This window comes from Lagopus leucura, unplaced genomic scaffold (genome assembly GCF_019238085.1).
Source record: "Lagopus leucura isolate 7727_CA_CO unplaced genomic scaffold, USGS_WTPT01 Super-Scaffold_100002, whole genome shotgun sequence".
Classification (NCBI taxonomy): domain Eukaryota; kingdom Metazoa; phylum Chordata; class Aves; order Galliformes; family Phasianidae; genus Lagopus; species Lagopus leucura.
Window position 1 is genome coordinate 1,971,436 of NW_024962263.1, and position 22,640 is coordinate 1,994,075.

The 22,640-nt window shown below is 37.4% G+C and overlaps 1 protein-coding gene across 6 annotated transcripts in view; it reads right to left on the minus strand.

Moving 5' to 3' along the window:
* Positions 1-22,640, minus strand: part of ATP9B (ATPase phospholipid transporting 9B (putative)) — a 157,018-nt gene that overhangs the window by 65,783 nt on the left and 68,595 nt on the right. For all 6 annotated transcript variants that reach the window (XM_042868806.1, XM_042868805.1, XM_042868809.1 and 3 more), the window contains exons 9-11: positions 19,773-19,853; positions 12,905-12,980; positions 5,975-6,051 (exon numbers count right to left, since the gene is read on the minus strand). In XM_042868806.1, the coding sequence (XP_042724740.1) occupies positions 5,975-6,051; positions 12,905-12,980; positions 19,773-19,853 (234 nt within the window). The remainder of the gene's footprint in view (positions 1-5,974; positions 6,052-12,904; positions 12,981-19,772; positions 19,854-22,640) is intronic.

The window sequence follows — 22,640 nt, forward strand, 5'->3', positions numbered from 1 at the left end:
TGTGCCAGGGAGGGTCAAACTGAGCACTGGGAAAAATCTGTGCCATGAGGTCAGATACTGAAACAGGCTTCTCAGAGAGGTGGTTGATGTCCTGTACCTGTCAGTGCTCAAGGGACACTGGGACAATGTTCTCTCATTAATACGCTTTAACTTTTTGTTAGTCCTTAGGTGGTCAGACAGTTGGACTAACGACCTGTCATCCAACTGTCCTACTCCAAAAAACCTGTGCCAGTGTATTTGTTTGTAACAAGTGAATACTTTCCACCTGTGTACTCAAAGGCATCAATCAAGATCTTCAGTCTTTACTGAGACACTGTTCTCCACTGGTAACATTTTTTGTATTGTTTCAATGCAGTGATATAAATGCATATTTGTTCTACTTTTCTACGTATAAATGAAAACATCAGTTCCACTATGTGGAATTGCACTTTTTCCATATTAGTCATCCAGTGACTGAAACATCTGGTTCCACAACGCTGCTATTTCAGTTCATGGAGTTAATGGTAATGATAGCAATGAGATATACTCCTTCTGGCTGTGAGTAAAGGACACAAAGTTTGCTCGTGGTTTGATTCCTGGAAACTGTCAGTAATGTTTGGCAGCACTGCAATGTTCTAATCTGGGTTTTGGAATAACAAGGGTGGCTCATCTGCCATTCAGCTGTTCCTTTTCAGTCTTTTTTAGCAATGACATCTTTTGTCCCCTTCCTTATCTAACACTGTTCCATCCATCTCACTAAGACTCTCCAGCCCTTGGGGGCGGCAGTGCTGTTCAGTCACAGCAGTGTTATTAACACACCAAGGTTCTCCCTCCTCTACTTCCCACCTTATGAAACATTCACTCTTTTGTGCAGATAAGAGCATATCAAGAGAACAGCACCAAAGCTATATTTCATGCATTTTCCACATGGCCCAATTCCAGCAGCTCTCCCTTCCCCTGACAGAGGTTTCTTATACCTGTAAGGAAGCTGGTTTTCAATATTTCTTGGATTGAAGCTCCAGGCAGAAGGGACACAAACTCAGTTTGAGGACTACTTAATGTAGGAAACAGCACTCCCAGTTTCATCCTACACAGAAAGGTCTTTTAGGAGGATTAAGCACAGCAGATATACTTCCATACTCCAAGAAAAAACAATATATAAACCCTTCTTTCTTTCTAAACCCTTGAAATTTGTCATTAGGAGTCAAGCAACATTTTTTCAAGGTGGTTCTGCTTTGTTTCTCTCTACTGTATACAAACAGAGCAAGCTATTTAATTCCCTCAATTCTCAAATCAACTACGACCAATATTAAATTCCCAATTTAATAACAAAACTGTACAGGTTACTGGCCCTTATGCAACACTGCAGTAGCAGAACTAAGTCACCGTGTTTCTGAGGCTCTCCTCAAGCTCTCTAGGTAACAGCAAACTCGTCTGTATTATCTGATAGTGTTCCATTTGGGCACTTAACTACTATTTTTAACTACTTCCAGTCTCACAGGCGACTTTTTGAAGAACAAACAAACAACAAAGGGAGAACAACATCAGAACAACATCTATTGATGAGAATTAAAAAAAAAGCTAAATCAGCAACGCAGTAGATGTAAGGTATGTAGATTCTAGATTACAGGCTAGACAAAAAAACTGGCAAAAATGTAGTGTTGTTATTTTAATGAACACTGACTGCTTACTACCAAGTTTTGTGATGGGTGTTAAGATGCAACAGCAGACATAGGCTTCCATAATAATGCAAAAAGAAAGTGGATGCTGCTAAAGATTAGCAATATCAAAACTATTTTTTGCACTATTCTGAAGCACAGCAGTCATATTCTGTATCTCCTTTACAGCCGTTACTTATTTCACAGCAGTTTTATTTAAGATGATTTCTATTTGTTTTAATACATTCTAGTACACATTCATTACACAGACCAAATTATTTTACTGTTTTGATCTTGGTACACAAAATACCTTCCTTCAAATTCAATTCTACATCCAAATATATAGATATGTGTGTGCATCTCTCTGTGTGTGCATCTCTGTGTGTGCATCTCTGTGTGTTATTTAAAAACTTCAGCCCTCAAATCTGTTTCTACCGATGGAGACAGGTCACCTTTGCAAGGTGACAATACTAACATCGTTGCTTTTAATGAAAACCAAAACTGCAAAACCTATTCTAAAACTGGATAGCAAAAACAAGCAACAACAAAAAAGCAACAAAAACCCTGCAGTGCACTTTAAATAGGTAAGAATGAGCGAATACTGCAAAATGCCACACAAAATAAATAAATAACCTTAGTTTGTTAATTTCCCTCTTGGTTAATTAACACCTGTATATGACCTTTAGCACTGACAAGTCCAACTTTATCCAGAAAGCCAAAGTTTAAGAATATCTGTCCAAACAGGATTGATTACTGATTACAGCACTGTGAAGAACACAATTCAATCTGTTTGTATTTATTTATTAAGTTAAAAGGATGGAACTGTGTTCCTGAGTAAGCTGTTGTGACTGCCAATGAGGTAGAGAGCAGAGCCATCGCACCATAACAACGATGCTACCATTTCTACATTTATCTAAAGCACAATATAGTCATTATTTTATACTGAAATTAAGCCTTGCTAGAAATCATTTTTCTTTATGTTGTTTGGAATTAGAAGCATATTAAACTGATCCCTTAGGAAAATTCTCTTCTATCTTTGTGCTTTCTCAGACTACGTCTGCATCCTTAGGCAATGAAACAATTTCTATAATTGTAATAAAAAACCCACAAAGTGTTGACTCCACGTTAAGGAAATTGTTGCTTGAAAGATGAAATACTTCAGTGAACACAATAAATCCCTCCAAGTCTAACGCACAGAAATCACATGCTTCAACAGGTACACACATTTTATAATTTCTGATACAAAATTTTGCTTAAACTCATTTCAGTTTTAGCCTTTTGCTAAAAACTCTTTATGGAGCTGGCCTGCATCTCTACATTTTGATGGTGGCTTAGCTGAAAAGCATCTACACTTAAGGGGGAAAATGAAAAAATTGCCATTAGAAAAACTCAGTTCATAGTACAAAGTACAGCAGTGCAGTTACACTACAGTAAGAAAGACAACTGAAGCATTTATTTTACAAGGAATATTTCAATGAAGAGAGGAATAATGAGTCATTTCTGGAGATATCTTGCCATAGAAGTTTCAGTATGGAAACTTCAGTAAATGGAGAATCCTAGATCTCCGTGTTTGCTTCCTCCCAAAACTACACATATTCTGAACAAGAGCATATCAACACATTTTATAACAAAATCTCTAGAATATTATTTCCACTTATTTTCAAAGGCAGGGAACTGCAATTTAAAAACAGTTCCAAAACAGAATTTGGAGCAAGTGTTAGTTAAAGAATACATTTATTAGATATAGGTATATATAGGTATATATATATAGATATAGATATAGGCAGATTTATTTCCTCTGGACCTTGCAGTAATAATATGGGCAGCAATTCTGATTTTGTTTCGGCAACAATTAGGTGCAAATTTTTATTTATTTAATGAACATTTGCACATTTAATCTCGCAATTGTAATATCTTTTCTAAACTCAAGGACTGTTTTAAGCTCCATCAAACATGCAAACATCATTGCCAGGCTTGGAAAAAAAAGAAAAAGAAAAAAAAAAGATGAGTCCCTCTCCCAAACACATACAGAAAGAATGAATTGGCTTCTGCTGTTCTCCTTGTATTGCCAGCTAGGACAGAACACTGTTTATAAGCAATAAATGCCTTACGTTACAGAAACATGCAAACTTAGCCAGTGGTAGAAGATGCAAACACAGAAGGATGTTAATTCCACAGAAAGGTAGAATTCAAAATGCATGTTACAAAATGTTGATAATTATTTTCTATACCAACACACGTTTTTATTACTTACTCATTTGCCATGGCAGCATTTTAATGTTTTCAGTTCCCAAATCCATCCTTGCTAATTACACTGCAAGTATGGACATCGCGTCCATGGATGGGGAAGAAATCCTCACCAATTGGTACATGCAAGACTCATTTACACTTTTACAAAGGGATGAGGAAGACAGCTGACACAAAATGGAGGAAACTCAAGTAGCAAGTAAGCTCTACAGAATGTTTGCCTGTTCACTACAAATCTTCACATTTTTGAAACAGTCTACAGGAACTACCAAGGCAAAGACATTTAACCAGATACATGTACTATATGCCTTAATGCTTCACATTTACTAGATAGCTATTAGCTAAACCATCTCTGAGAAACAAATAAATATACATGTTTAGAATACTGCATATTTTAACAGAACAGTCCGCTGGACGATAAATGAGTAACATTTATTTACACGAGCAGCACCTGGCTCATCAGCAGCAGATTAAATGCTGTATGATAGCATGATTTCTAGTGGTTCTCAAGCTGATACTACACTATATGCCAGAAGATGTTACTAGAATTTGACTGTGTGTTTGTGCAGAATATTTTGCTTCAGTGCTTCATGAAAATTCAAAGTTTATTGGCATTGCCATTGTAGATACAAGACCAAGTTTTAGATGTTTCCAGTTGTAATCTTAGGGCCTTATGCAAGTAATGGCGGTCTACTGTCCTAATGTTAAAAAGCATGCTGCATCTTCTCAACATGCCACTGGATCACTACATTGTAGGTTTATTTGCAACTCAATATTAAGTTAAACTTAGAGCAACTGTTTTGATGCCAGCAGTAATTCAGAAAATATTCAGAACAGATCCTGTAATCCTTTAACATACTTCCCAGTGTGAAATATGCGAAAATTGCAGCAAATATTTACATGGAGCACATCTCCAGAATCTGTTTAATTCCAGGAAAGCATGTTATATTCATGCATGCTACCCTACGTATCAATTTACTATATTAAATACTTTTAAACACCTGTATTATTTATTGGTCAAAATCTGCTCAGAATTCCCAGAATTCTCTTTAGTAAAAGGCTCCTCTTTGTATCAGATAGAAAAGAAGGTAATTATGAACCATAATCATTCTACTTCAATTGAAGCCTATTATTTTAAAACATATGTTACATATATCAAAATAATAAAAGGACATTTTAAGCCACGTAATGGTATATATCACCCGTCTCTGTCACTGAGACATTTATAAGCATCTCTATTACAAACACAAATCAATACACTCAGGGGAACAATAATAACTGCTTCAAGCCATTTGTGCTATTTCATTCTTGACGCTCCTACTCAGAGCCATCTACTAGGGATGGTGCAACCTGGCAATTATGTTTTTTAAATCTCTTGCAATATTTTTTCCCTTTCAAAACCATTAAATATCTTCCTACTAAACAGAGGTCTCGGTTGGAAGATGCAGCCTAAAGTTTTGTAGCATTATGACTGAGAGCCCTCCTGACCTGCTTGAGAAACCTCTCTGATGAAACTAACCATTTCCACTGATTTGAACTGAAATATTGCACACAGAGAAGTGTACACAAAACTTGTAATATTTTTCTAAAAGGCAACACCTCTCTTGAAGATGTTTACATTGCTTACAAAACTAATAAAAACCTCCGCAACAACATTCCAGGTACACACTGAAACCTCCGTTATCCCACTCTACTTACTCTGAGATCCAGCACAGATTTTAGTAGCCTGTTTCGAACATTCTTTACAATTCCTGTGCAGTTTTAGCCAAATATTTTACAGTAAAAGAAAATAATCTGAGAGAAGTGGGAGCCCATAATCTGCTGTGACGCAGAAATAGAGAAGTATAAGGATGCATATTCATATTTGAAAACAATATATTTCCATTAGTACCTGTAATAGGCCTAAATGAAGGAAGACTAGTTTTAATTATGGAATGAGACTGAGGCAGAATTCACTTCTTAAATCAACACTCAATTCAATCCAACACACACACAAAATACCTCAGAACATGTAGGCCTTTGCTTACAGGCACATCTATTTATGTTTTATGAAAATAAAAGAAGGAAATGACACAGTAAGGCTAACAGACCTTATTTTTTGGATTGGACGTGTTCATTACACTTCGAGTTTCCTTCCCTGTGTAGATGACAACACCAATTACAGTTCCTGGAAAACAAAGAAAAACAGAGGTGCCAAGAAGTTAAGAAAAAATGGTCTGAATTAAAAGCAGTAATTTACAATCCTTCAAACAAATCAACTGTATAGAACAAACCTGTATGCGCCATGCATAATATTTGGGATGCTGCTTTTGCAAAACTTATTATAAAAGGATTCTTATAACTTCTTTATATTAATAAAGTTTTCTCAACTTCTTTCCTGAAATTAACAAAGCATAAATAACTGTCCTTCAAATGAAAAAATGAATGAGTACAATAGTGCTGAACACAACTGGACTACATGATCTCAGTGGTCTTTCCAACCTTAATGATTTGATGATCATACACAAATTTCCAGCTAGCTCTGTCATTTATGATGATATAACGCCCAGTTCACTCAATTCATTACTTCTAGACTCCCATAGATAAATCTCTCATTTTTATTAGCCTATTAAAAGAATTCTCTAGTTCCAATCGCCTTGTTGATTTTTACAGGATGTTCTGTGAAAAATGTGTTTCATCATTACCAAAAACATATCTCAAATAAAAATCCAGTTTTTTACTGCTGTTTAGATTTTTACTAGCATGCATCTCACATGCTAGTATAAATAAAGACTATTTCTATTCCTTTTTTTTTTTCAAGTGATAAGAAGTGATTTAATGTTACTACAAGCAATGTGGTCCTTTTTGTCATCTTAATGCTCTAAGCAAATAATTAACATGACTTGTTGGAAACACCTAGCTGAGCTGGCTCTAAAACCTCTAGAAGTATTACAATTCTGGCTGACATTAACTTAATTTACCTTTGGAACATCAAGACAACGTAAAAGATCTGTTATCAGTGTTGTTACAACATAACAGGCTATTAAAAAAAAGGAGAAATTAAAGGAAAACAAGATGAAGGTTAAAGAAAGGAAGTTTCACATAATTGAGAATGACAATGCCACTGAAAACTTTGAATCCTTGTACGAAACATCAGTGACTGTAAGTTACATCTTCTGAACCACTACAATTTTTTTCTATCATTCTCATCTCCATATTAAAGCTTTTCCATAAGAATTTGCTTGACACATTTTCCCCAAAGCGAGCTTGTCTTTGCTGACAGAGGGGGAAAAAAACCTCACAAACATGCAAAAAAAAAAAAAATCCAACTGGTCTCAGACCCACATCAGTATCAGTTTGGGACATTTCAGGTTGGAGGGATTTTGTGAGCTCACCTCTGTCCAGCTTTCACAGCATGCTACATTATAAACTAGATGGCATCCCCCCTACACAATCTAGTCATCTGTGGCTTCAGAGCTGTGCAGCAAAGGAAAAGGACTCTTCTATTTCTCATGGCAAATTCCTCAGTAAGTTACATTTGGCTGGGCTGGCGCAGTTCAGGGAAGCAAACTGTCCTACCTGTTCTTTCATTCTGCTTCTTGAAAAGTTGAGTTTGAAGACGAAAGTGAGACAAAAAGCAGTCTATTGAATTTTCTTCATAACTCTGGCTAAATCCAACAGACCTGATGCCCACACCCCATTAAGGGGAACTGAATCCAATTCAGGGTCTCTGGAAAGATTCCTGTCCTACCAGGGTAAAAACAATGACCACTGATTTTATGTATGGACTTCTATGAGAAACAGCAAGCAGTGGCTGGTAAGAGTGAAGTGGGTAATGAAGAAGAGAGATGTTAGGGGAGATACAAACAGAATAAACTTGCTGAAGGAACTAGGCTTGTTCAGCTTTGAAAAGAGAAGGCTGCAGGGGGATCTCATTGCGGCCTTCCAATACTTAAAGGGAGTTTACAAACACGAGGGAAATCAAGTTTTTGCATGGGTAGATATGGTTTTAAACAAAAGGAGGAGAAATTTAGATTAGATGTCAGGGTGGAGTTTTTTACTGAGAGAGTGGTGAGGTGCTGGAACAGGTTGCCCAGAGAGGCTGTGTTTGAGGCCAGGTTGGATGGGGCCCTGGCAACCTGTCCTAGTACTTCATCCAGCAGCTGACAACACTGGCTGTGGCAGGGGGTTGGAACCTGATGATCCTTGAGGTCCCTTCCAACTCAAGCCATTCTATGAGTCTATGATTCTATCACTGTGTGCCTGGATAAACTAATAAAAGTGGACTTGTATAGAATTAACAAGCATTTTTAGGCACACTCAGAATCCATCACAAGATCATACTGTACTTGCAAAACAAAAATTACGTGAAGTGTATGAAAACAAGAGACAACTGAAATTCACTAAAATCCTATGGATCATGGCACAAAGTAGTGCTTTTTACAGTCATGCAACTATTCAAACTGTTCTGAATTTTAACCAAAGCCCAAATGATATCTGCCCAAATGACCACATTTTTGCATTAATACAAATCTCAGTAAGCACCTCAGCAGGTCTCTCAGGAAACAAAATTATCTTAGCAGTTTGAAACACACTGGTAAATGGAGATGAAAAAGTCCACACTGTTGTGGACCTTCTGAGACTTAATTTAACTCACTTTTTTCTTTCACTTTTCAAAAGGGAATCTACCAACGTTTTCAATAAATACATCACCACAGTCAGCAATGATAAACAAATGCAGGTTTTGTAATGTAAATGAAGAAAACACAGTAACATAAGAGGTTTTCAAAACACATAATGGTTTAAATTAAATGGTTTAAATTAAATGGTTATAAATTTATTTCTTCAGTGACGTTTTTTACTTTATTAAAAAAACAAGTCTTCAGTAACCTACAATTCCACTCCTCCAGGCACTATTACTAAAACAAAGGGCAAAATCTGAAGGAAACCAATAGAATATTCACTTATTTTAAAGACTGCTTAAATGAAGAACCAGCAGTAAAGAGAAAGGTAAGGCAGTGAAATAGATCAGAAATTCTTCACAGAATTCCCCAGGTACTTAAACAATTGTATCATCTACATGCCATAAGAAACAAGCCATATTTCAACAGTAAAAATTTCACAGCAGTAATATACGTATTAAGAACTGCACATAAATACTGTATCTTGCTGTTATCTTTTTAAAACTCACTTGGATGCTGTCCATAAACAGAAGAAGTCAAATGATTTTGTCTCAGTAAAAACATTTACCTAATAACAACAAAAGGACGGCTGCATGGTTTGGACTTGAGAGTGAGGCTTCCTGTGTGAACCTGGCAAATTAGTCTTTGTACTGCCTGTACACACAGTACAGATGTCTGCCAGGGCTTTAGAGTAAGGAGCAAAAAGCACTTCCGATTTACATTTCTATATCTGACTACTCATTCTAAACTCAGGGCATATAGAACATATTAGGTGTGACAAAGCATTCTGAATTCAACATGCAGCTGATAAACCTTTATACACTTACATTTACTGTCATGGATCTGAAAGATGACTGATTTGTGGTGCCTTTCCCCTAAAACTGTCAAGGCATTAGCAACCAGAGCTCAAGTTTTCTGAGGTATTCCCCACACCATTCCCCAAACACTTTTCCTACCTGACCTCGACCTTCTATCTCACTTTGACTAACAGTAACAGCACACTGAGACACCAGGCTAGTGTAGCCAAAGCAACATGTTTTATGTACTGTGCACTAGGAAATGTCAGGAATTCAGCATATGAAAAGAGGAAAATAGGCTGAGACAGACAAACAGTAACTTCAAGGAAAGGGGTCCTCAAGAGCCCAGAAGACAAAGCTTGAAAGAAAGACTCCAGTAAAACTCCATCCTGCAGTCCTGATTCTCTACATAGATTTTTTTTCTAAAAGCGTAAACTCAAATTAGTTCAGGCTCACTAGTGTCTAAAAGAGCTAAACCTGATTTCATTTCCCAGCAGACTCATAGGGGCAATATTTGTGATCACTACTTCATTGGCTTTCCCTCTTTCTGCCTCCCTTTTAGCAACCCTTTCCTAGGATGCACAATAAAGTTTTGAAAAGTAAAAGCATTAAGAATAAGGGGAAGAAAATAGGCCTGATAAAAATACTACTGAAAAAGTATATACGTAGGAAGTCTTCATGGAAGCAAGCCAGCACTTCAAATGTGAGAAAATGGGGGGGAAAACCCACAAAACTCAGCTAAGGGCTGGCAACTGCATCACAGGGTGCCATGCTCAATGATGTCTTTACACACAAATCTGACACTGCACATCTTGTCAAATGCCTATTGCCTATTGCCAATGCCTAACTGGTCGCATACATACTCTGTTTATTAACAGATGATGCCCAGGCTGCCTGAAGAGCACTGAAGGAAGCAGCCTTCTAAGCTCAGAGGCACTATGACTGCCGTACTGTAATGGGCCTGGCTGGGATTACGCTTCCCACAGCAGCCCATACAGCGCTGTGCTCTGTGCTTGTAGCAAGAACAGTGCTGGCACTGCTCCGATGTTTCACTATCGCTAAGCAATGCTGCCATAACATCAAGGCCCTCTCCAACAACCCCTCAAAGCCAGGAGGCTGTGAACTGCCAAAAGGCTGGGAAGGGACACAGCCATGACACTCATCTAAACCCACACAAAAGATAGCCCACGCCATATGTGTCACGCTCAGCAACAAAATAACCCCTACCGACCATCTTGGCACAGACTACAGACCCAATTTCTTGAAGCAAAGTGTCAAAGTAACAGAAGAAAGCTTGCACATAAACACGCTACTCTTTGGGTGAAAAATACCAACCTGCGACAAAACTGATGGCAGACAGTAAGGAAGACTGAAATAAGAGACAAAATGACATGAGGTACCTATCTATAAATAGAGAAATTCATACAGAATTTATAATACAGACTTTATCCTGCTACCAGATGTTTATTCTTCTGTTTTCACGGAATTTGAGTGAGACTCACCACCACAGAGCTCACATGCAAGTAAACATTTTAGGTATAATCAAGTATTCTAAAAGGCCATGCTTAGGTGCAAGCACATTGACCTAAGACTACTTCTGACATTCTGCCACTGTAGGCTTTAGGCAAGGAGGTTTATATATGCTTATAATGGCAAGTGCTAACACAGTTTTCAGTGATCAGAAATCTTGTAATTTCAACTAACTAAATATATATACATATAACTCAGCCTTAATTATGCTAACTTACGTATATTCACCTTGGGTGAAAATAATGATACATCAGTTATCACCAAACCTAGAAAACGTTATCTGTTTTGTAAATGTTCCATCCTATGGTCTGATTTATGACTATCCACCCACAGTGCACTTGTAAAACATTATAAATTCCTTATTAAACAAGCAACAGACTAGAGGCAATCACTTGCTACTCTTTATTTTACAGACCTAATCCTGTCCAATACTAAAAATTACCTCCACAGATTTGCTGAGTAATTCTTGTAAGATCTGGACATACGATGACATTTTTAATTACTTCATCACATCGTTTTTTCTTTCAGAAGGGGCTGTGGTCACTCAGAATTATCTTTGTGTTTTTTTCTACTGACATTAATAACAAACCTAAGACCTTCATAAACAATTATACCTTCACAATCTCCTTAAGAAGAAAACAAAAAAAAATTACTTAATATATCCATTCTACATTTACTCTCCCTGGCAGTGGGCTAAGGAATAAATTAGTCCACTGTTTCCATTAACCTGGGTGCCAAGTTCAGATGGCAGACCAAGAGGCCTCAGACTTTAGCTACACTTCTAAAGAAAATCAAATAATCCACCCTGGAAGTGAAAACACGAGCAGTTTTCAATTAAAATTCGAAACTGCTGATTCGGAATTTCTGCTTTTTGCATACTCTTTGGACGTGGTTATTCCCCATGTGTAAGTTTGACAAAAAATAGGGAAAAAGTCACATTTGTAATTAAAGCTTGTAATTCACCAGCAGCACTGTTTTATACACAGTTAAAAATCTTGGCCAATGAAGTTAATAACCTAAGTGAAGACAATTGTAGGCACCATGCATTTGAAAAACAGTTTCATAGAGAACAGTTCACTAGTGCAATGAAAACCAACACTAGGCTCTACTAGGCACTATGTACTAAACAACATGAGAACCTATTCAGACTCTGGAGAGGAGTGCTCAGTCACAGATTCCTTTGCCGATTTCCTAAACTTGATCTATTCCCCACAGCCCTCCAAATACGTTCATTTTAATATTCTCCTCGACAACGTGAAGTTGGACCCTATGAGGAAGGCTTCTCCTTGCTACTTAGCTGGAGACTCAACCTACCCCCCTTCTTCCTCTTCTCTTTTACTTCCTTCCTGTTCATATCCCTCCTTTTAAGTAACATTTCCAAATGTTCCAATTTTTGATCTTAAATTCTAGCTCCTTTTAGAAACCATGCTCTCCTAATTCTGTCCTTGTTCTTCTCTCCCTACTGTACTTTTAACTTCTTATCTGGGGCGAAAAATAAACTAATTTTCTCCTGTTTAATAACAAATTTTATAATGGTTGAGAGCCTGAATACGGTGCCTACAGTGCCTATATAACAATATAGCTCGTTAATGATTTCTGATTAAGATTTGCCTGATAAAAGATTTTAAATAAGTTTTACCCTCAGCATGGTGTGCATATTAGAAAAGTCTCTTAACACATACAAGAGCATGCCTGCTTTTCAGCAAGACACTTATCCACAGTGGATTGAACATAACAGTTTGCAGTATACAAGTTTTAATTAGAGAAAAGTTCAGTAGCTTTAGTGGGATACAAAAGACAGGGCTACTGAAAAAGCAAAATTTAAGTATAAAAACCTACTAAGGAAGATTAAAAAGATATGAAAATGCTGTCACTGATGTGAGGAAATTGATGGGAATGCAAACAAGGGAGCAACAGATCAATAGCCTGAAAGACACAAAGATTTTCAAAACTCATTAATATTTCACTACGTAAAATAAAAATACAGTTCCACAGATGAGGTTTTAGATGTATTTGATGTTGCAACACTTACCTGAAGCAACAACAGTGCTTGCCCATAACGTATTTTCTATACTAAGGCTTTCATGAACTGCTGGATCGCTGTCTTCCTGTGAAAAAATAAGAACTGGTACATCAACATCACACATCGTCATACTTGCAAACAATGCAAAATCATCTGAAAAAAATAATCTGCATATGATGCCTGAATCCTTGCATCAAATCACTGCGTAACAGCATTCACTGAAAGTACATTATCCAGATTCTGACAAAAAATGCACTCGTGATTCAAGGTTGTGTTATTTAAACTTATGTTCTGAGAAAAAAATCAACTCAATGTGCTCTTTCCTCAGCTTTACAAAACTGAGGAGCTGTGTGCCAGATCTAAAAGCGAGTTAAGAACTCTAAGCACTAAAAATTAGAGGTTTAATCTCTATGACTACTTTAATCATTTCTAAATGATACAGTAAATCATGGTCATTATCATTTTGCAACCCAAGTGACATTACAACTTCAGGGAAGACTATTTGACTTGGAAATGTAAACGGACCTGCTTTTGCTTACAACGTGTACAAAATGCATACCCAGTGGGAAAACCCTTCCAATACAAAAACGTTTCTATGATTCCATGAACTTTCCTCACCCCTCCATCCCTCCTCGCCTCAGTCTACTAACTGTAAACAAACAATTTTTCATAATTAATCACGAGCATCTGCATATCTGTTATTTAGCAGTTATGAAATGCATTGTTTATAGCTACAGGAAACGTTAGCAGGTAGGGCAATCAAGTGCATTTGATCAGATCACAGATGGCACTCATCATTTTGCAAGAAATGAGAGATCACTGATTACCCAAGCACACAAAAAATTTTACATTAGATTGATTATCAAAACCTATATCTCCATTTTTCACCTTCATTTTGAAAAAAATACCAAGCATGGGATGGACTGCTTACAAATCTCTATTCCTAAAAAGCCAAAAAACTCAAACATGCTTTCATATATAATTGCGAAAATCCCTAACAGGGATATTATAACTTTTTCCTCTAAGATGCTTAGAAAACTATCCTGTCAGAAACAGGGAAAGAAAGGATGCAGAATTAACTAAAAGATTTAAAAAAAACCCCAAAACAACAAACCATATATTTTGGATCAAGGCTCCCCAACGTGGTACATATTCTGTGAAGAATTCTCAGATGGTCTCTGACAAAGATTAGGCTTTGATAAAAATAAAAAAAAAAGGTGTTTTTTTCAATTCTTATGTAAGAAATTAACACTACACAAATCATCACCTTACAACTAAAATATATTAGAGACAACAGCAACTGGGAACACGCTAACCTTGATTCCAATTTATAGAATCGTAGGTGCCCTTATTAATATTAATTTGCCTTATTAATTTGGTGCCCTTAGGTTGAAGGGCACCAAAGAGCCCATCCAGTTCCAAGCTCCTGACATGGAAAGGGTGGCCAACCACTAGACCAGGCTGCCCAGGATGCCATTCAACCTTGCCTTGAATGCCTCCAGGGATGGGGCATCCACAATCTCTCTGGGCAACCTGTTCCAGCGCCTCATCACCCTCTCAACGTAGAACTTCCCCCACACTTCTAGTCTAAATCTCTCCTTTTTCATTTTAAACCCATACCACCTTTCTCAACTACCTACCTGTGTAAAAGTCAATTTCCACCCTGCTTATAAGCTCCCTTTAAATATTAGAAGGCTGCTAACAGGTCTCTTCAGAGCCTTCTCTTCTCCAAGCTCAACAAGCCCAGTTCCCTCAGCCTTTCCTCACACAGAGCTGCTCCAGCCCTCTGCTCATCTCAGTGCCTCCTCTGGCCCCGCTCCCAGAGCTCCACGTCCTTCCTGTGCTGGGGGCCCCAGGCCTGGACGCAGCGCTGCAGATGGGGCCTCACAAGAGCCGAGCAGAGGGGGACGATCACCTCCCTCTCCCTGCTGGCCACTCCTCTTTTAACGCAGCTCAGGATACAGTTGGCCTACTGAGCAACAAGCGCACACCGCTGGTTCACGTCCAGGAGGTTTTCGTTCATCAGGATTCCCCAGTCCTTCTCTGCAGGGCTGCTCTGAATTTCTTCTCCCAGTCTGCACTTATACCCAGGATTGCGTCGACAAAAGTGCAATACTTTGCACTCGACCTTGTTGAAGCTCATTAGGTTCTCACGCGCCCGCTTTTTGAGCACGTTCAGACCCCTCTGGATGGTGTCCCTCCCTCCTATTGTGTCAGCTGCACCACTCAACTCAGTATCATCAGCAAACCTGCCACTATCAGCCCACTTCAGAGCCTTCTCTTCTCCAGGCTGAACAGCCTCAGCTCTTTCAGACTGTCCTATGTCACAGGGAAGGCTACTTGATTTTTACAGCTCTGTATACATTTACCAAGTGGAAGGGAAAAGAAAAGAAATTCTGCTCAAGTACTCTAAATAAGAAATTTGTGGAGTTTCTCACTGCATCACACGGCCAACAGAAAACTCATGCACAAGTGTGCAAAAAAAAAAAAAGCTTTTATTATATACACACTGCTGTATCTCAAAGAGGAAATCATGCTAACATTCGTCAGAGGAGCTGCCAAGAGACACATAGGATTATGCAGTCTATTAGGGCTGACCTCAAAGAACTCATGTTTCGGTCCAACTCTGCAACTCCATCAGCATTGATGGGTTAATCTTTGATAAGATGTGTGAAGATTGTGAAGTGACAGTGCACAGCTGCAACACAGGAGAAATTTAAGGAAAAGATTCTTAAGGGAATGATGGAAGAGAAGCCCAAACATAAGAAAATCAGAGAAGGTCACAAGCTATAGAGATACAGCTTCCACAATTCTGGACATAAGTCATAAGCAAAAGGGAAATAGTGGGCCTGCAGCAGTGAATGTCAGTGGATGCCAATTTTTCCACATGAAGGAATTCAGTGACACACTGTTGCTTCATGCGCAATTCCACGTCAAATGCCATTTCATCCCCCTGCTGCACAGCAACAGAATGTAATGGAATATAGGTGGGAATGTTTAACCCCTACTGCCACACCACCAACATCCATCTCTGATGTGCTGAGACAACATAATAAAATAATAAGAGGCATTACTTTCAGAGCAGCCCTCCAAAAATATATAATGTAGTTAACATACATAATTTTAAAAAAACCCTTATTTTAAGCTTTTATATATTTCATTCAAAAAAAGAAACAAAACCAAAACTAGAGGGTTATCTGACCCTGTTTTTGTGAAACTAATGCATCAGGTTGGTTCAGTGGAAGTGGTTGCAATTCTCAGTGAGGTTTCAGAGCATTCATCAGAGATTTTTTATGAAATTTTACTCTTCCTGTAGTTTGTTTAGAACGTGCTTCCTGCCAAAAAGCAACGGAATGAAGGTGCAATTTGTTGATTTTATCAACTCTTTGAAAGGGTAGATAACTACAGGACAAGGGGAAATGGTTTTAAACTGAGGGAAGGAAGATTTAGGGTGAATTTAGATCGGGGGAAGTTCTTTACAGAGGGAGTGGTGAGGTGCTGGAACAGCTGCCCAGAGAGGCTGTAGATGCCCCATCCCTGGAGGTGTTCAAGGCCAGGTTGGATGGGGCCCTGGGCAGCCTGGGCTGGTATGAAATGGGGAGGTTGGCGGCCCTGCATGTGGCAGGGGGGTGGAGATTCGTGATCCCTGAGGGCCAACCCATGTCATTCAGTGACTCTGTGATTTGTGAAGCAAAGGATATTTTCTTCTGGTAAGACAGTGATTATGAAAATGTGGTAAAGAGACAAGATCAGATTTTTGAGTTGAATACCTATTTGCAATTCTACACATTCCAGTTGCAAATTTGCAGGTAATGTATTTACAGCAAATGAAAATGGTATTGCAAACATAATTTCATGATTTTTTATTTATTTATATTTTTTTTCAATCTTGAAACCAAGTCTTAAGTTCCTTTATCGAAATAATAGCCCTGTGTTTAGTCAAGGTATCAAAATGCACACAGTTATTTGCCATCAGTCGAGTCAGCACTGCTCTCCTTGCACCTTGGTCGCAGTCAATACAGCATTAATAGCGCACTAATGGTTTGGCTGTTGCTGAGCAATTGGAGCATGCCTGGGGCTGTTCTGTGGGAAGCACTGCCAACCAGGCTAGGCCACGTGCAGGCTGCAGGTTGGACATACTTGCTCTAGAATGACAACTAGGATCCAACTAGGATCCTTAGTTTCAGCTGGATGAAATTGTTCTTTTTTTTTGAGAGTGCCTGGTATGATGCTATGCTTTTGGTTCAAGGAGAAAAAAGTGTTCAAAACACAGTAATGTTTATAGTTGCTGCTAAATAGTGTTGTATAGAGCCATGCTGTTCAAAGCAAAGGGCCCAAGGAGTAGGAAGGGAAGAGAATTAGGAGAATTGACTTAAACTGGCCAAAGATATATTCCATACCACATGTCATCAAGTAGGAGTTTTGAAGAGGGTGAGAGTTCATCTCGCTCTTTTCTGCTGCTCAGGGGCTAGCTGGGCATCAGACAGGGCATGGTGAGAAATTACTTGGGCATCACTTACTATATATGAGTGTGTATATATATATATATATATATGCACACACACAAATACACACATATTATTATCCTTCTCCTTTTCTCTACCTCAGCAAATAGTTTTATCTCAACCCATACGTTCTAATTTGTGGGGGTTTTCTTATTTTTATTTTTTTCATATATGTATTTTTACTGTATCCCCCATTCCATTTAGAAATGACTGTGTGGTGCTGAGCCATAACACTTTGTGCTTAAATCCTAATACTTATTATATCATCATGGGAGCATCTGATAGGTGATACACTGGTGTATCTGTAAATCTATTCTGTGCATTCTGTATTTCAAAATAAGCTCAAAGAATGGAGGATGCAAATAAAATCTCACATTTTCACAGAATCCAAGTATAGTTAATCTATTATTTCTTGGTAGGAATCTAGAAGAGGAGGAAAAAAATTTACTTATGTTATTGTTTAAGGGTCAGACATAATCCTTCTCACATGCCCATGCAAAGACACTCACACACAACTTTCATGTACTGTCTGCACATGATGCACCGAAATCCATGGAGGTCAATAAAAAATTACTTCATGTGGACATCAAGATGCAGTGGAGCTTTAATCTCTCTTGATGTAGTTATGCAGGAGTGCTCCAAAACACATCTTCAATCAGCTACTAGGTTAGTTGTGAATATATTCCTCACACAGAAGTACCAACAGAGAAGTTGTTCCCACATAAAAACACTACAGCTGTGCACCTAAGTTTGTTTTGACTTATGGTCATGCACGTTTCCAAATTATCTGGCTGCTATACTGTTAGTACCATATTTTCATAATAAGAAAAAAAGAAAACTCAGTGTGCTATTACCCTGTTAACCTACCTTTGCAAGATTTCTTTGATCACCAATGCCTAAGTAGGAAAAATGTATGCATCAGCATCACTAAGCACATTATTATTACTATTATTTTTTTGAACTGTAATGCAGATCTGGGATCAGATGCAAAAACTGATTTAGTACAATAAGCAAGGGCTCACAGAAAAATTGGAAAGATAAATCAGGAAGTGTTCTGAAGTAACACACTGAGATATTTTGCTTTGTGGAAAGTAAACTGTTAGAACTATGTACACTAAGATCCAGTATAAATCCAAATACGAGGGCACTGTCCTCAGATGCATGCATACAGAAATTTAAAACTACCTGAGCATTTAATACAAATCTAACTGTGAAAACACAAGGTACATCACAGCTGCTCAAATCATATCACTCTTCTTATGTGTATAAATGGAACCCACAACAGGGAGCAACTGTTTAGTTGTGATTTCCCAATGCCTTGATCACATGTACTAGATTTGTTAAAAAGACTCCACGCAGTTCAAATTATGTTTAGAAAAGCACATGTTTAGCTGTTTGGGCAGGGATGAAAATATTACAGCTGTAAATAGTTGTATCTGGGCAATTGGTCAATGCAGTGTTTAAGTAAGAACTGTCACAGCTTCAGAAAGTTGGGGGCAAGGACATTTACTTTGTAGACAGCATGAACCATGTAAATGGTACAAATCTGTCTTTAAGACTCAACAACTGCAGCATCTCATAAGCTCACAGAGGAGTGTGAACTTGAATTCCAATAACTGAACAAAATCTATTACCAGTTTGAGTCACTTGAGTAAAAACCCACTTTTTCTGTATACCTCCCACATTTGTTAATTCTATTGAGATATCTTAAAAGCAAACTATCAAGAGGAATGAATCAACTGAGTGTGGTTGAAGTGAAAAAAAAAGTTATCTGCTAATAGCACAGACAGTGCCACAAATCTATAAAGCAATATTTCTATTTATTATATTGTTACCAGCTGTTGGGATGACTTGCTTTAAAGCATTAACGTTAGCAGGCCACCCAGTGGAACAGAGAAAATCTCACAAAAATATTTGCAATGTCATCATATTTGGTCTTGAATATAGTTAAACCTGGAAAAAAAAGGATTTGATAAAGCCCCCACATAAGCGCCTTCTAGCTTTATTTTTCAACATAACTGAAATTTTCAAGGAAAAGCTAATACTTCCATAGAAGCTGTTAAACAAGGAACATATTTATTGCACAGAAACTGTCAGCTGCATTGTGTGAGGCTGCTGAATACATTAAACCTGACACTGTGACATATTAGACACGAGACAAACAAAATATGGTGCTATACATAGAATTTCATACAATATTATAGTGGTGGCAGCAAATATACCAGATCTTCAAATCTTCTATTTGTATTAGATTTCTGGAATATTTCATTGACAAAATGTTTTGGTAAATACTTCCATGACAGGAACATGTAAATATATTCTTGTAATGCTAAGAAGAGAGGAATAGAAACATATTTATTGATACTACTTACCCGTGTGAAGGTACCCTCAAAACTATGAATATCCAGCTGTGGCTTCTGAGCATAAACATAAGCATTGATTGAAAAGAGATCCTGCAAAACAGATTAATGTACTTACTATTATTTAAACTTGAATTTAATTATTTTGAAGGACCTTTTAATGGTAACAACTTCAGCTTATACGACTCTTAACGCCCCACCCCAAATTTAACGCACTGAAGTTTTATCCAAAAAACACATCACTTTCTTCAGTACATCCTGTTATAAAGCTATCAGATCCAAAATAGTAGTGTAAGCACATCAATTTTTCATGCACTAAACTTTTTTTCTTAAGAGCTTGGTTTTAATTTTTTTTTAGCATAACCTTAAAAATATTTTGCTGGTTCCTTTAAAAAAAAAAATAAAGTTTCTTGGTTTCATTTCATTCTTAAATGAAACTGGAAACAAAATACATTTCCAATAAGGCAAAAGCCAACTGAATAAAAGGTCAAGCAATGAACTCATCTTTTCTTAAATGCTGAAGCTCTCAGTATATCCATCTGCAGTCAACCCATGAAAACTCCTGTAGTTTTAAGAAAGTATTGATGGTCAGGACCAACAGCATCTAAGATTTCAGAGTGAGCAGACCTCACCATCCAGCCTTGGAGAGGATTGATACCAACGCCCAGTGAGACTAAGACTCAACCTATGATGAAATGCAAGGATGTCTAGCTTCTTACAGTGTCTAGCTCCTAATTACTCAGGTTACTTCCATCCTTTATCTACTACTTGAATCTTGCAAAAGGCTAATCATACACCTTCCTCCGGGAAGCCAATTACAGAGTTATAATACCCTGTTCATCTGAGCTAGAATACGCTAGCTTCAAAATTGAACTAATTTTACAGCCTCTTTTATGGACATGTAATCAAGCAGCCCAAACACAGTAATTTTTAAAAATGCTACAATTATTTTCTGATCATAATTGAAATATAACAAAGATCTGAATTTGACTAAAACAATTAGAACACTACAGAAATGAAGTTGCAATTGTCCACACATGCGTTAATGAGCTTTAAAGCCTACACGTCTGTACCTTTCTGTTACTCTGACACAACAATGATAGATTTCTGAATATAATCTGTCACTTTTCCAGGAAAGAGTGGAAACATTTTCTAATCTATTGTGACTTTATCAAGCATGTTTGATTATAAAATGCGTAGGCCTATAAATAAATCATTAGTTTGTATTTCAGCTCATATTCTGTAGAAAAATGTCTTTTACTTCATACCTTGCAAAAATAGTATTTCACATCCTTTTTAAAACATGAATTTAATCAGACCTCTCAAGTTATCTTAATCTTTAAACTATTAATCATTCATTTTAGTCTTTCACACTGCTTCATTCGTTGCACCCTTGTTCTTTCTATCTACATTCATCAGCTTCATGAGAAATAATTCATATGAAACTAATACACAAGCAGCGTCCTGTACCCTCATCATTCACTTCTTTTGAATCTGTTATCACCTACAATTTAGCCAATCTGGGTTATTATGTGCTTTATTATGTAAAGAAAAATAAAGTCTCAGTAATGGATGGTACGTCAGAAAATTAATACCACGCTCACACACTATACAAACTGCTAGTGAAATGCACCAACCCAGAACTTATCCCTTTTCAAAGAATGCCTTAGCAGGAAGCAAGATCAGAATAAAAAGCAGCAGAAATATCTGCCTTTAAGGTGTACAGGTATTTGTGCAGTGATATATTTTCCCACTTCCCAATCTTTCTACAGGTAGTTGCTTCTACTGTGACATCCTCCTTTGTTATACTTTAAATGTTAAAATTTCTACCACATTCCTTTTATTTTTTTTGTTTTAATTCTCCTTTGGTATTTCTGATTTAAAACCCAAACTTTCCTGTTTCTTTTTTTTTTAATTATTATTTTTTAATTTCAACTCAACCTCACCTTTCTGAAGTACTGAGACCTGCACACTGCCTACGCACACTTGTGGCATTATTCTAGATAGAATGCCACAAACTGCAAGCAGCTGAGTATTGGAAAAAAAATAAGACAAAATCTTCTCCAGGAGAAATCTGGGATGGAAGTTCATTGATAGAAAGAAGTTACACAAGCCTATTACATGTGCTCAGTAGCTTCCTAAATCACTTCTCCATTACTGGGGAAAAGGGAAGGGAAAACGACGTTTTCTGTACTGTAGACCAATGCTCCATACAATGAATAGGCATCATTCTTTCGCCAATAAAATACAGAAGCTGAATTCTCATAACACAATGGTAAAAAGAAATCCACAGAATGGTTATAGAAGATTGACATTTACATATGAATTGCATTCAACAATGCAGTTTACTGTAGGAGCACAAAGATGTCCCTTCACGCAGCGCTGCTTTCCCAGTAGTGCATTTCTCATCTCAATGCATTAAAAGAAAACACAATGGAGAATTCAGCCAGGAGGCTTCAAGATTTGTACACAATGCTAAGTGTAAATATAACTTTAGCTCTCTGAGGAAGTAAGATGTACCTGGTCAAGCTTGTGTCACTGCTTCCCTCTACAGAGAAGTAGGGAAAAGAGAAATTTCCTCTAACAGAGATTGAATGTTTTTTAAACACCAGAGAACTATTAATAGTTTAACTAATAAGTAGCTTGGACTACATCAAGTTTAGCCTTATGAAAGAATAATTTGCATATTATAAACATCAAACCAGTACTTCATTGAAGCTGATTTACTCTACCCATATGTTACGAGCAGGGGGATTGTAACGAGTGTAGATTAAAGTAAAAACAATAAACCTAAACCTTAGGCAATAAAAAGTTATTTTTATATAATTGTAGATCAGATGCTTAAAAAAATGACATGGTTACATCATGCATTTCATTCCC